This window comes from Macaca nemestrina, chromosome 5, assembly GCF_043159975.1.
Source record: "Macaca nemestrina isolate mMacNem1 chromosome 5, mMacNem.hap1, whole genome shotgun sequence".
Classification (NCBI taxonomy): Eukaryota; Metazoa; Chordata; class Mammalia; order Primates; family Cercopithecidae; genus Macaca; species Macaca nemestrina.
The window spans coordinates 23,054,816-23,068,891 of NC_092129.1; the positions used below are offsets into that span (position 1 = coordinate 23,054,816).

The 14,076-nt window shown below is 34.9% G+C and overlaps 1 protein-coding gene and 1 long non-coding RNA gene across 16 annotated transcripts in view; one reads left to right on the plus strand and one right to left on the minus strand.

The window, feature by feature from the left end:
- LOC105465504 (centrosomal protein 85 like) overlaps positions 1-14,076 on the minus strand; it is a 311,447-nt gene that overhangs the window by 78,637 nt on the left and 218,734 nt on the right. For all 14 annotated transcript variants that reach the window (XM_011713950.2, XM_011713949.3, XM_071096359.1 and 11 more), the window contains 4 exons: positions 12,897-13,014; positions 12,368-12,418; positions 3,456-3,563; positions 2,018-2,249 (listed from right to left, as the gene is read on the minus strand). In XM_011713950.2, coding sequence (XP_011712252.1) covers positions 2,018-2,249; positions 3,456-3,563; positions 12,368-12,418; positions 12,897-13,014 — 509 coding nt within the window. The remainder of the gene's footprint in view (positions 1-2,017; positions 2,250-3,455; positions 3,564-12,367; positions 12,419-12,896; positions 13,015-14,076) is intronic.
- The window catches only part of LOC105465503 (uncharacterized), a 63,845-nt gene continuing 50,156 nt past the window's right edge, over positions 388-14,076 (plus strand). For both annotated transcript variants that reach the window (XR_977557.3, XR_977554.3), the window contains exon 1: positions 388-508. This is a non-coding gene — a long non-coding RNA (uncharacterized lncRNA). The remainder of the gene's footprint in view (positions 509-14,076) is intronic.

The window sequence follows — 14,076 nt, forward strand, 5'->3', positions numbered from 1 at the left end:
TCTGGGTTCAAGTGACAGGTGAATGGTGGTGTTACTCATTGAGAAGAGGAACAGTTCAGGGAGGGAAGGAAAGTGTGTTCTGGTTTTGAATGTGTAGAGTCTATGATGCATTCGAAACAGCCAATTCTAATATACATGGGAATATAATCTGCAACCCTGAGGAGATAAACGCCTGGGTAAAGGAGATAAATGTCTAGGTGAAAGGTATGGCAGTAACAGAAACAATAGGAGTGGATAAGATCACTCAGATAAAGTACTGAATAAAAAGAAACAGACTAAAAACCAGTAACAAAAGGCTTCTGGGGATACCAATAATTAAGTGACAGAGAAGTCCACAGAAGACAGAGACTGAGCAGTCATAAAGGCGGAAGCAGAACCTAGAGAATGATGTCATGGAAACCAAGGTAACACAGTTTTCAGAAGGACAGAGTGAGCAAATGGAGTCATTAATCGACCGGTTTTTCACAAATCAACTGGCTGGTAAAATTTTCACAATGCCAAATGTAAGGTAAGGATTCTGGGGTCAAACTTTAAAGACTAGAAGGAGCATTGGGAGGTGGGGGTGGTAAGATTCATATTAGGATAGCTCTACTACTTTATTACTGAAAAACTTAACAAACGCTACCTTATGATAGTGAAAATATAGGAGACTCGAAAGTAATTAAAAGGGTGACCAACTCTAAAATCGTGGAGAAAATGAGTTCCCTTTGTGTGTGAGCTTTGCTTCTTGCTCCCAAAAGATATTAAAGCACTCCATGTTCACCTGGCAAACTTCTCCACTTCCTCCTCTAAGAGCGACACTGAACACCAGCTACTCTGTGGAGTCTCCACAGCCCTTCCCATGTAGATTTAGTTGTTTTTTTCCTCTTGTGGTCCCACTGTCCTTTGTCCACATCTCAACTATAGCACCTATCACAATGCTCTAATAATTTGGTTAATGTGTGGACAAGGACTGTGTTCGGGTTATCTGCATTACTAGCATCTACTAGTGTCTGGATCATAGAAGGCATTTGATAAATGTTTACTCCGCGAGTGAATATACTTAAACATTATGTTTTTTTTCCATATCCACACTTGTGTATGTGTACAAATGTCTATGAAATGAAAGGGACATAATTGAGCACAGATAATGCTTTATTTAACTAGTGATATACTTTGGTCAAGAGCATTGATTTGCCAATAACTATCATGATGCAAAATGGTGGAATCTTTTTGATGAAACTAGGAACAAAACCAGTCACCCCTCTAGTCATATATTACCATTATATTAGGCAGCTACTAAATATACATGTTGGCTCATAAACCTTATTATGTGGTCTTACTCCATTCCTATTTCCTTCCAAGTTCATTTATTCTCTATTAAAAAGAGACTAACATCCTGATTTGGAACCACATGCAGAGATGGGCGTTTCTGCAAAAGTAGCACAGAAAGGAAGGGACACTGGGATTATCACTGTGGCAGCTCTCACAATTATGTGTGGAGGAAGATAGAATTGAGGCCAAGAGTGAATGGGTGTCACATTAAGCCAGTAGGTATGCCTGACAAAGGCAACAGATCTGTAGGCTGTGAAAACTGGCTCATGTGAAATCACTGGCACTCATGTGAAGCAGCTGCCATAGAACATACACTGCACTGGAAAGCAAAATATTTCTCAAACATTTTACCAGTGGACAATATGGCCGGGTCACTTAATCTATGCAACTAACACATAAAAGCAAATAGAAGGTATCATTATTTTTGGGAGAGTAAATGGGAAGTCACACCTAACTATCACTCTACTCATTTATTTACAGATTCAACATAGGAAACATCACCAGGCATTCTGCCAAGCGGCAGTTAATATCAGCTATAACCCCACTCACTTCTAGCAATGAAGTAATAACAGGTATATATAAACCCACAGACTGATTCTAAGTAGGAAAGGAGATTACAAAAATAAACAGAGTCAGAAGTTCCTGACTCATGAAGACAGGTTTCTAATTGCCACAAAATAAGGACAAGTCATCAGACACTTACATCTTATTCCCAGTAATAATGAAAGATTAGGCTCCTTGCCCTGAGCACGCTGATTAAGAATACTGCATAATGCTTTCAAGTCAAACAAACAACAGGACATTTCCTTGAACAGCTGATCAATCACAGTCAAATCAAATAGTGGCCGTTTGGAAAGAACTGTCTGCTGCCTAGATTGGTCAGCTTCCTGGCCCTGATCCAATAAAGAGCATGTCTCATCTGTTTGTCTTTGGTTCTGCAAGGATAAAGAAAACAAACATCAGATTGTTACAAGAGAGGAAAGGTACTCAAAGCCATACAGGTTAACATTTCCCCCCAAGTCTATAAACGAAACAGTGGAGTCATATTATATGCACATTAACCAAATTCAACTACATATATGCAGTGGGGAAAAAAACCACATAGAAAAATAATTTAAATAGTGAAAACTGTTTCTCTGTGCCATCTGATACTTTAGTGTATATCCAAAGGAGGAAACAAATCCAGTCTCTGTTTCTAGGAGTCTCTCACGTAATAAGCATGTTGGTTGTGTATGTATTTTTCTTTTTTGGGCCTCACTCTGTCACCCAGGCTGGAGTACAGTGTCACAGTCATGACTCACTACTGCAGCCTTGACCTCCTTAGGCTCTGGTCATCCTCCCACCTCAGCCTCCTGAATATCTGGGACCACAGGTAAACACCATCACGCCTGGCTAATTTTTGTATTTTTTGTAGAGAGAGGGTTTTGTCACATTGCGTAAACTGGTCTCAAACTCCTGGGGTGAAGTGATCTGCCCACCTCAGGTTCCCAAAACAAAGTATTAGGATTACAGGTGTGAGCCACCACACCCAGCCTGTATTTTTCTATAATGAGATTTATTCCAAGAATAAAAAGAACTACAAAGTAACTCTGAACCTCACACTCTGTGGTTTTTATTGTTAGTAGCAATAGTGATTTAATTACTTTGAAACTACTTTTTGCACCTTGGTGGGGGGAAAGCATCTATGTTAATGTTGATAGGAACCAAAAACTTCAATGTAAGAGACAAAGAAATACAAAAGAAAAACTCAACAACTCTGAACTGCTGACCCCCAAAATTGCTACCTTCTTATCCTGAAAACTGCTAATTAAAGGTAACTTTAATTAGCTTTCCAATTGGAACTGTACTTCAGAGTAACTCAACAGTCTGGGGTGATGGGGAAAAAACTGTTTTATAGATGAATGCCAGCTAATAAATATATACTGTACTGTAATTATGTGAAACTGTATTCTAAAACACAAGAGAAGTAAAGGCTTGTCTTTTTATAATAATTTTGGTAAGAAACAATGGAATTAACTAACAGGCATATCAAAATCATGTCTTTAATCTGAAAATGCTCTATTAATATCTATAAAAATAAGCATCTGCTTAAATAGGTAGTGAATCATTCTTTCAAAGCAAATTGAATTTCTTCTACTCACTTCAAGCAATGCTTTTGTTAATCTCTGTAGATTTCTTTCTTTCTTTTCCAGCTCTTCCATCATCTTTTGAGTGGTCAGTTTCTCTTTCGAAAGCTTTCCTTGCATAGACTAGAATTTTTAAAAAATTGGAAAGCAAAACAGGTTAACATGTAAAGAAAAATCTCAAACAGAAATAAGTAGGAATGTTGGCTCTGAATACTTTAGATCTTCTTTCCTCCCTATCCCCTTGGAAAATGAAACCTTCACTTTTAAATTAATCCTTATCAGTTAGAGAGTAGCTGAATCCAAATAAAAAAGAAAAAGAAATGCCAGTTTCCCAGAATACATTTGGATTTTTAAAAATTACAGTTTTTACCAAGGAAGTTTTTAATTTGTATAAAACATGTCAAATCTGAAGTTCCTACTTAATGTGGTATTACAAAGTTATTTCATTAACTTTTTATATGTTGAGAGTGTATTAGCAACAAATCTATACTTTTGTTTTACATTTTGCTTACAGTTAATGAGATGTAAGATAATAAGATCATGATATCATCCCTATTTTCTATCATTTGAAACATAGTTCCCATCTTTCAGTGTTTCAAGCGGTAAATACACTGTGAACTCTGGTCAAAGGTCTATTATGGGAATTTGATAAGCTAATTTCCTTCTTACTCCTTATAAAATTGCAAATTATCTAGACATGACACCATTGTGAGTACGCCAAAGCAGCATAAAGCACATTTTGAGTCTTTGGTTAGTGTCTTATTTTTCACCTATATATTAAAAGAAAAAAATTCCATACACCCTGCAGTTATTAGTGAATTCTAAGTGTTTCTATCAACTATTTTCCTTTTATTAGAAGACAAAATCAATAAACATATGACCAGAAGAGAGGTATCATTTTATTTCAGGTCTGTATTTAGTCTCAATTCTGACAATATTTCAGGTTGCTGACCACCTAAATAGCACACAATCTACTACAAAGGTATTTTCTTCACATTATCTTTGGATGGGATAAGAAAAGATAGCGATCACCATGGGTTGAAATAAGACTCCATAAATATAAAGCAGTTTTATCAGTAACAGATATTCAAACTTGTTGCTTTTAAATTTCATTTGTCTGCTAAACTCTGAAAAAAAATATTACATTTAGTAACTCAGAAGTTGGATAGAAATGAATCAAACTCTGTAACAAGTGTTTCTCCTTCCAGGGAAAAGTTGTTTTATATTCCACAAAGATGAGTCTCACAGCACAGTCAATATGGGGCTCTCTGAATATGTGTATTATTGAAAACTGAAATTTCCTTTGTAACTTCATTAGATTGAATCAATCCTTATCTGATTAAATGAACATGGAGATTTATTCACCTAGCTGAAGATCTATGCTTTCTGGCTTAACAAGATTATTTGGCTGGAATCCAGAATTCAACCTAAATTTTCTCAAGATTTGTGATTGTTTATTAGAATTACAGAAGAAAGGCATCATAGACACACTACTCAAACTCACATTCTAACAACAACAACAACAAAAAACTAAACCCAAGAGGGGTGTTTTATATTTTTATCAATTCAGAGTCATGTTGAATGTGACTAATAATTAGCTAATAAATCCAACTAATATGTCCCTATGTAAGGCTGATTTTAATCAATGCAGAAACAGGCAATCTTCTCCATCAGAAAAACTGAAACTGTCTGGCAGTAGTGTCATTTATCACAAAAAGGAAAATCAGATTTCTCTTATGTTGCCTGAATTCAAGGGAAGTTACCAAGAAGCACTTTAATAGGTAAAAGACATTGCAGATAGGCTTATCCTGAAAGGACCAAGTGCTGTACAATCTCTAGGATAATACTAGGTATGAGTGCTATAGTTGTCTGACAATAACATTTCATCTGAAACATTAATTACTTCTCTATCCTAAATTGCATTAAGATATGTTTAAAAGATAAGAAAACAAGAAAAATTCTATCAAGAATAGTGTGTGTTATTTTACAAATACCTTTTGCAGAGCATTTTTTTGAAATCTCTTAAGCTCTTAAAATATACTTGCTCAAACTGGTAGTACTTTACAATGCATAAATGAAATAATCTCATGTTTTCTGAAATGAGTGTTTAGCTTTGTGAATTTCACGATAACTTTATCATTCACTAGACATGTAGTGGATTAATAAAATTAAAAATTAATTTGCAAAAACCTACAACAGCTCTCAAATTCTCAGTTTAATCATGACATTTAAAAATTCTGCTAAGGTACTAACCTACAAGGTCTTTATAATGATCATCTTTGAAGTTGAAAAGTGGTATTAAGCAAATTTATTGTTTTGATGTAAGTATCGAGAAATGTCCCATTTACAAATAGCTTAAATGAGGGAGAACCAGGTGTGCCTTAGTTAACAGATTCTATATAATCCACAAACCTAATTTAAAAGGAATTATTTTGAAAGTAAATTTATGTTAACATTTTTACTGCACATATATACACATAAACATGCTTAGCCACATAAGAAATTCACAAGGAACTTTCCTTCATGCAATCATTCATTCAGCAAAAACCATTGCCAAACACTGCTCTGTTCATTGAGTGATACATCAGTGAACAAAACAGTCAAAACTCTTGGCCCTTGTGGAACTTTATACTAGGAGAAAAAAGACCAAAAGAAATAAAATAAATATTCAAGTTACACAGTATCATATATTAGAATTTGACTAGTGCTGTGGAGAACAAACAGAGCACAGTAAGGGTCAGGAGGCTGAAATCTCAGGTAAGCAAGGGTTTGAAGGATGACAGACTGTGTCCCAGAGATACCCAGAGAGTTTCTGTCGGTACAAAGGTTCTGGGACAGATGGTGTCTTCTGTGTTTGGGAAAAAGTAAGAGAGCCAGGATGGCTGAGAATAGTAGGAGAAAGAGTCAGAGAAGGAAGACAGCATGCAGAACAGATTGTATAGGGCCTCAGAAATCAGTATAAGAACTTCGATTTTTATTCTGGAAAAAAATGAGGATCCACTGAAGAGTTCTGAAGCAGAGACATGATGTAATCTGATTTTTGTTCAAAAGGATCACTTAACCTAATGAGAGTATACTGTACACAGGAAAGGGTAGAAGCATAAAGAAATAACCCAGATGAGAAAGGAAGACGGCTTGGAACAGGGTGGCAATGGAGGAGGCAAGGAAAAGAGGTCAGATTCTAGACATACATTCAAGGCTGTAGACTTTGCTGACAAATGTGAGGTAAGTGAGGAGTCAAGGATAAGTCCAGGATACCTGGACTGAACAAATGGAAGGGCAGAGATGCCATTAATAGGAAGTCTGAAATGTATAGCAGGGTGTTTTTTTTGGTGATGGGGAGATAAGAAATAGAAAAAAGAGGCTTTTTTTATGTTTCTAAGAATCTAAGACAATGTACAGCTCAAATTCCTTTCTTAAGTTAGTTATCATCTTGTAATTTGATAAAACTTTGAAAACAATCTGCCTGGAGTTCTGCTTCTAGCATGAACTAGAAGCAGAGTTGAGGAGCTCCACAGACCCACCCTCAATGAAATTGGTGAATATTATCATTTAAAATTTCTGGAAATGGTCCTAAGAGCATATAGCCAATGAAGAAACATTTACTCAAGAATATCTCTGCTTCACAAAAGGATTCTAGGAGGAAAAAAATGAAACAAAACTCAACTCCATTTCTGCCTTCTCACATTTCATTGAGATGGAAATTCTACTTCAGACTGACAGAGCCAGTAACACAGGGTTCCCTCTCCTCCCAAATCCTAGTTAGAGAGTTCTCTTCTCAGAAAAGATAGGGCATCAACATTTATCATCCTAGCAAAGGCTGTTTTAGGCAACGACATACAACCAAGAGGTGGGGGGCTCCCTTCTTCTACCCAGATCCCCTTACGGGATGGAAGCTTATGTGAGTGCAGAACCCTTGACCCTTGGCCCAGCTTGTGGGGCACTGGTTCTATGCTAGGAGAGGCAAGTCAAAAAGACGTAGAGCTGCTGCCCCAACTCACTCCAGTGAGTGTTCAGCTACTAGAGTGGGGATACCATTCGGAAGTTTGCCATTGTCCCCACACCAATTAACTTGGCTTAAGAGACTTTCCTGAGGAAAAGTAGGCCATAGAACTAGGAGTTCCAAATGTCTCTCTATAGGAATTCACTTCATTTGCAACAGTGTGACGTTCAAGCCTTAGAGCACTCAAAAACATTGGAGGTTGTGGTGAAAGGCAGTTGGCAGGATACTATTAGACCCATTAGCCCTATAAGCTAAATCCATAGACTAACTACTTTCCCAGGGAGAAACAGAGAGATAGCTGTGAAGAATACTCCTGAGGTCAGAACAAATCTCAAACACTAACCTAATGAACTATCCCTTCAAAAGAGCTAGAATGGATCAGTTTGCGAAGCAATTTATGCCACAGGGTATTGTTGAAAACAACAGACTGATTGGCTGACAATTAGTGGAGCCTAACAGCTGGTTATGGTCAAGAGTCACAAAAGACCATATATACATTTGTATGAAATGTTTAAAATAGGTATATTTATAGAGACAGAAAGTGGATCAGAGGTGAGATGGCTGGAGAAGTGGATGGGGGCTTAGGCAAGTGACAAAAATGAGGCTTCCATTTGAGATGATAAAAATGTTCTAAAATTGACTGTGGTCTTGGTTCCACTTATCTGTGAATATACTAAAAAGTATTGAATTGCACACAAATTGAAGGTGACTTGTATCTTAAAACTGTTACTGCTTGAGTTCCTTGTCTTCTAACTTCTGGAAAAAATGTATTTTCTGGTTTATAAGTGAGATCTACCAAAATACGTTAAATGTGTTTGATGACACCTAAGTATCTTAGAAACTAAACTTGTTTTTTAAATTTAAACCTCAGTCTTTCTCTCCAGTTCCCACTCTTTGGTCCACTGAGCATGCTGAGGATTGTAATACTTCCTAAATGCTCTAGTTCTACTGCCAGACCATATGGCAAAGTTAGGGACTGCCTGAGGAACTTAATAATACATAATTCAACTTCATCCCAGAGACACTGATTCATTAGGTTCACAATAGGGTCCAGAAATACATATCTTAAAAAGTATTACAAATAATGTGAATATCCATATAGATTTGGTGACTACTCATAGCACAAATAGGCCCAAGAACATTCTTCCATGATTCGAGTGAGCTGTCTTCCCTCGTACAACTCCCCACTCTGACATAACTGATTTTTCAAAAGTTAAATCCACCTTTTACACATTTTTTCTGACATATCTTAATTATGCAACTATAACATGCATACAACAGATCTACATGAACAGTAAAGACTGTTCTCTTTACCAGCACAGAGACTACAGTGAGTGTTTTTTTTTTAAGCTACTTTTCATAGAAGGCATTATTTGGCTGGTAGGTTTTTCAAAATTTAGTATTAACTTCTGATAAGAATACTTTTAGTTTTTCACTCATCATAAGCAATTTTACAGAAGTAAATGCTTCCAAAATTAAACTTTAGAAAAAGTACTTTATTTCAAGACATAACACAATTCGGATAACAAAAAAATAGGAGATAAACATCACACAATGTTAATGGGAAAACACTAAAGCAATCGATATTTAAAAGAGTTATGTTCTACCTATAAGACACTCTATTGACTTATGATCCATTTTCCCACTATTTCTACTGAGAAAAACTGCTAGATGAAGGATTTAAGAGATTTGCTAAAAATTGGAATAGAATTTTCTTAGGCTGTGGGAACATCTCGATGTGTTATAAATAGAACAGACTGTCACAGTTTGGAGATTGGTGGTTCCAACCACGCCCGAGTAAACAGTCTTAAATGTCCTCTAACGTATTATTCTGTCTTCTGTCATAGTATAATTTTCTATTGATAGCTGTCAATTCAGATACGCCATTTAAATGCCTAAGTTCTTGCAATTAGTAAATATTTTAATGTCAGAGAAAACAAGCAAACATTACAAACCTCTACGTCCTCTGCCAAAAGATTACAATAACAGCTCACTGAAAAAGGCTTACGGATGTGAAATGTGCTTTTGAGAAATAAGTAAGAAGGAAGGTAATGCCCAATGAAGAACTCAATCATATTCTGACTGTAGCCATATGTTCATGGAACTGACACGGAACATTCTACCGCAAAATGTCTTTATATACTGTATACTGACAGAAGAAAAAACCTATAGGAGAAGCAGCCAGGCTAGCTCTACTAGTTTTATGGATATAACAAAGGGTAACACTTCTAAAAGGTCAATGAGTAAACAAGGTATTTATGCCAGTTAACAATATGACCTAGACAGTTGAACAAAACAGTAGATACATCTGTATTTTTACAGCACTAAACTCAATTTCCAAATTAGCATATACTTTTATATGAAGTATTACTTTTTCTATATTCAACAACAAATATAGTATAACTAGTAGAGGAATGATTTCTCTCCAACTTTGAAAGCTGTGAATAAATAAACGTGCCAGTGACCTGTAACAGGTAAGTATTTATTTGACTTTTGTGGCAAAATAATAAACTATAGCTGTATTTTGAACACAGCATCTAAATATGAAACAATGCCCTATTTTTATCTCCTATAAATTGGACATAAAATGTACATAGCCTGGGATTTTATTTTTCCCTTTTGGGAGTAAATTTAAACTATATGAATAACTTGCTTATTACCAAGGAAATGCAGTGCACCAAATCAAGACAAATGAACTTCAAACAAATTTGGTGTTCTCGACAATTTGCAAAGACATAAAGAGGCAGTAACACATGAAATTCTAACAGTACCAAGTTATCTTTGCCTACTGAATACTCCAAAATGGAAAAACATCCAAGCACTGTGGAGGAAGAAAGAATATCCAAACTATAGCGACAATGAGCTTTTACATAAAATTAATACTACAGTGATAGTCAAAATGCATAATTAAAAATAATTGGGAGGCTCTCTGCTATCGTTAATTATATAGTATTTTGTGTTATTTTAGATAGGCAAAGGTATTTGAAGAAATTCAAAAACAGAGCTATAGCATATGGAAAGGACATCATAATCTACATAGGTACAAGCTGGCCATTCTTTATGTAAGCAGATAAGGAAAAATCACACAGCTTTAAAGAAGTAGGAAGTGAAGGGAGTTGCTCTATTAGGTATATCAGTTTGATAATACACCCATTAATTATGTCTATTAACCACAATAGAAAGCAACAGGAATATTTTTTCAACCCAAAGTGTTCTTTTCAGTGTTTCCAATGCTAGGGAAATAATTAGTGTTCCTCTTTTCAGAATAAGCAATATTTTCAGGTTTTTATAGAGCATATACCTTTTAGAGAAAGGTCATCAAAAACGACCAAATACAAACAAAATTTCTGTCTTTTTAAATGATAAGGGGCCAAAAAATAACATGAGTTTAAAACTAGTAAATAATTTTCTCATTATGTGAGTCATATTCATCTCCAGCTTTGCTATTCAAATACCACGTTCACAAATATAGCTATTTCGACCAGCTATCAACATTTATTGTCTGTCTCTGTGACCTAAATCTATAGATCTCTGTCTCTAGATGTGCAGACCTTGATGGTCAGAATGGGCAAATGAGATGCTAAGAACAAAAAAGAAAAGAAATCCAAAAAAGTCATTGATTCAAAGGACAACAGAATTAATGATTATAGTGTCTAGGCCCCAATATTTGGAAATAAATGCATCTCATTAATTTTATTTCAATTCTCTACATAGTTTGAAGAAATAAAAGGTTTGTGTTTGCTGAAGCATTTTAATAACAAAGAACAGTAAGGCCTATAATTGCATATTCTTCTACGTATTCATTTATGTATGGTCATGACATATTTACATGTGACTACAGACTTGGTTAACATGTAAGAGTAAATTGCAGTAAGATGTCTCCACAAATGGGGAGAAAATGCACATTTCAATGAATGCAAATATATACTGAACACCTATAATGTGACAGTATATGATAAATGAAATCTTACAAATCATTAAAGTTTCAATGCCAAAGTTCACGTGTTGATTATTCTTAATTTAGATTGAGATAACTTGTATTAGATTTACTTCTCGGAAAATTTGCCCAAGTAAAATAGAAATTTCTTGAATTATGGTCTAGAATAAGTCACATAACAATGGCTGAGGAAATCTAACAATCTAGAGATTCTAATGGGTTATGGAACAACTGAAGTTATGTCTGTAGGAATACAAAATAAAGTTTATAACCTCTGTCAATCAATCCATCAGGCTCATACATTTATTGATAAATAATACAACCAAAAGACAAAGACTGTATATAATAGCAAATCATTTACTACTTTTACTTTGATTTTAAGAAGTAACAGTAAAATTAGGAGGTATAGAGCTAAACATTTTTCAGCAAAAGATGTCCAATGGCTTCCCATTACACTTAGAATAACGGCCTCACAATTCCTGAACTCCAGGCTAACAGACTGTGCTGTTCTTAGAGCATACCAGGTATATAAAGGGCATTTGTTGCTCCCTTTGCTTGAAATGCTCTTGCCCTGGATGTCTTCATTAAGATCCCTGCTCAAATATTGCCTCTTCAGGAAAAACATCATGACCACTCTATTAAATGTAGCACTCTCTAGCCTACTTTTTAAAATAACATTTTTAACAGCAATTTTTTTCATAGCACCTGGCATTCATTATATTGGTTTTGTATTCTCTCCAACTCACCCCACTAGAATGGTCAGGCATGTGACTTGTTCACTGATGAATCTTTATAATTTTTGAAGGATTAATTTACCAAACAGCAAAAACTGGAAGATTAATATTAAAGAATTTGCAACTCTACCTCAGTGCTATACATATTATCTTTCCATACAATATATGCATGCTTTAATATCTGCAGGTTAAATAAGCATTAAGAGTATATCAGAATATAGCTAAATTAAAATAAGCACAAAATATTCCTTACCTGAATTTCTAAAATCATTCTGTCAATCTCATCTTGTTGGCTGTCTATTATCTAAAACAAAAAAATAAATACATCTGATTCAAATAATTTTTACATTGCTTCTTAAAAGTACCAACATTTCAAGAAAATACAGCACAGAAATTTATAAATTTATTTTTAAGAAGGGTCTTTTTAAAAAACTGAAAGTATTCTTATGATTTGGATCACACAAGTATAAAACTACAAAAGACTTCCTCTAGTTCTTGATAAAACTTTTCTCAAATTTATACAATTTTTAAGAGTAACTTTGAGACAGACTGAATAATTAAGGAAGGAAAAAGATATCCTTTTGTTTTGATTTTTATTTCAATTATTTAATTTTGTTTGAATTGCTATGGTCCTTCAAACAAAGACATTCAAACTGCAAATTATATAAGCAATTAAATATTTACAAAATATAAATCACATAAAGTAGCTATAAATTATGTATCTATACACACATATCCACTTAGTATAGATTTCACGTTTATGATCAAAGGTATCTACTGACCTTACTAGCAGTCTCATTTTGTTGTCTGAGATTATCATTTTCATTCTGAAGCTGTTTTGCATCTAACATGGGAAGGCGGATTCCATCTTCAAGGCATCTTTCTACTTTTTGTTGCAAACTATTTCAAAAGACAATTATATGATGAAAATAAGCTCTATTTGCTGATATTGGTAATGATTTCAACATAAATGATGTCCTTTTTAGGTTCTGTATTTTTTAATCAACCAATAATCAAGACCCACAGACAGTATATGAAAAAGTGTTACTTATATTTCATACAAGTAAGAAGGGTCCATAGTTAGCTAGAGGCTGATCTTTTCAGAAATGGCAAATTTGAGACCAGAGTCCAGAGTTGCTCAGTATGTGACATCCTTAGGCCCAGATGAAGTTCTTCATTACCCAAATCTGAGCTCTGAAGTCTAACTTGTGTTCTTTACTTTTCCTCTAAAAGCAGAGTTCCTTGATTAAGATGACTGTTGCACAGAACCTAAGAATATGTATACACATCTTTTGTCCTTTATTCTAAGCTCAGCAGAAGTTTGCTTGTAAGAATGGCTGTTGCCTAAACCATCAGAATTACATTTCTCTTTCATTTCCTTTTTTTTTTTTTTTTTTTACTTTTACTTTAGGTTTGTGGGTACACATGCTGGTTTGTTACACAGATAAACTCGTGTCATGGAGGTGTGCTGTACAGATTATTTTGTCACCCAGGTACTAAGCCTACTACCCAAGTTATTTTTTCTGCTCCTCTCCTTCCTCCCACCCTCCACCTTCAAGTAGGCCCTAGTGTCTGTTGTTCCCTTCTCTGTGTTCATGAGTTCTTCTTCATTATAACTTGACAGAACACTTTCTTATGCTATCCATGGAACACAGTTGCATTTTAGAAGGGGAAACAACAAAAGTAAGACTGCAGATTCAAAATAAAAAGGCAAAAGGGGCAGAGGGGGAAGGTGCTAGAAAGAAAGAATAGTAATGTTTGGTTAAAAGAAGTCACATCATTAGACAATAATTACCAAAACAAAACCAAAATAATAGCAGCAAGAAACCGGAAATAGCTCTACTTTAGCTTGAGTCATACTCAAGCATTGCAGAGTACTAAAAGGAAGACTTCTTATAAATTGGGTTTTGATATTTTCATTATTTTTCTTTTTTTCAAGAATTATGGCTATTCTATGCTTTG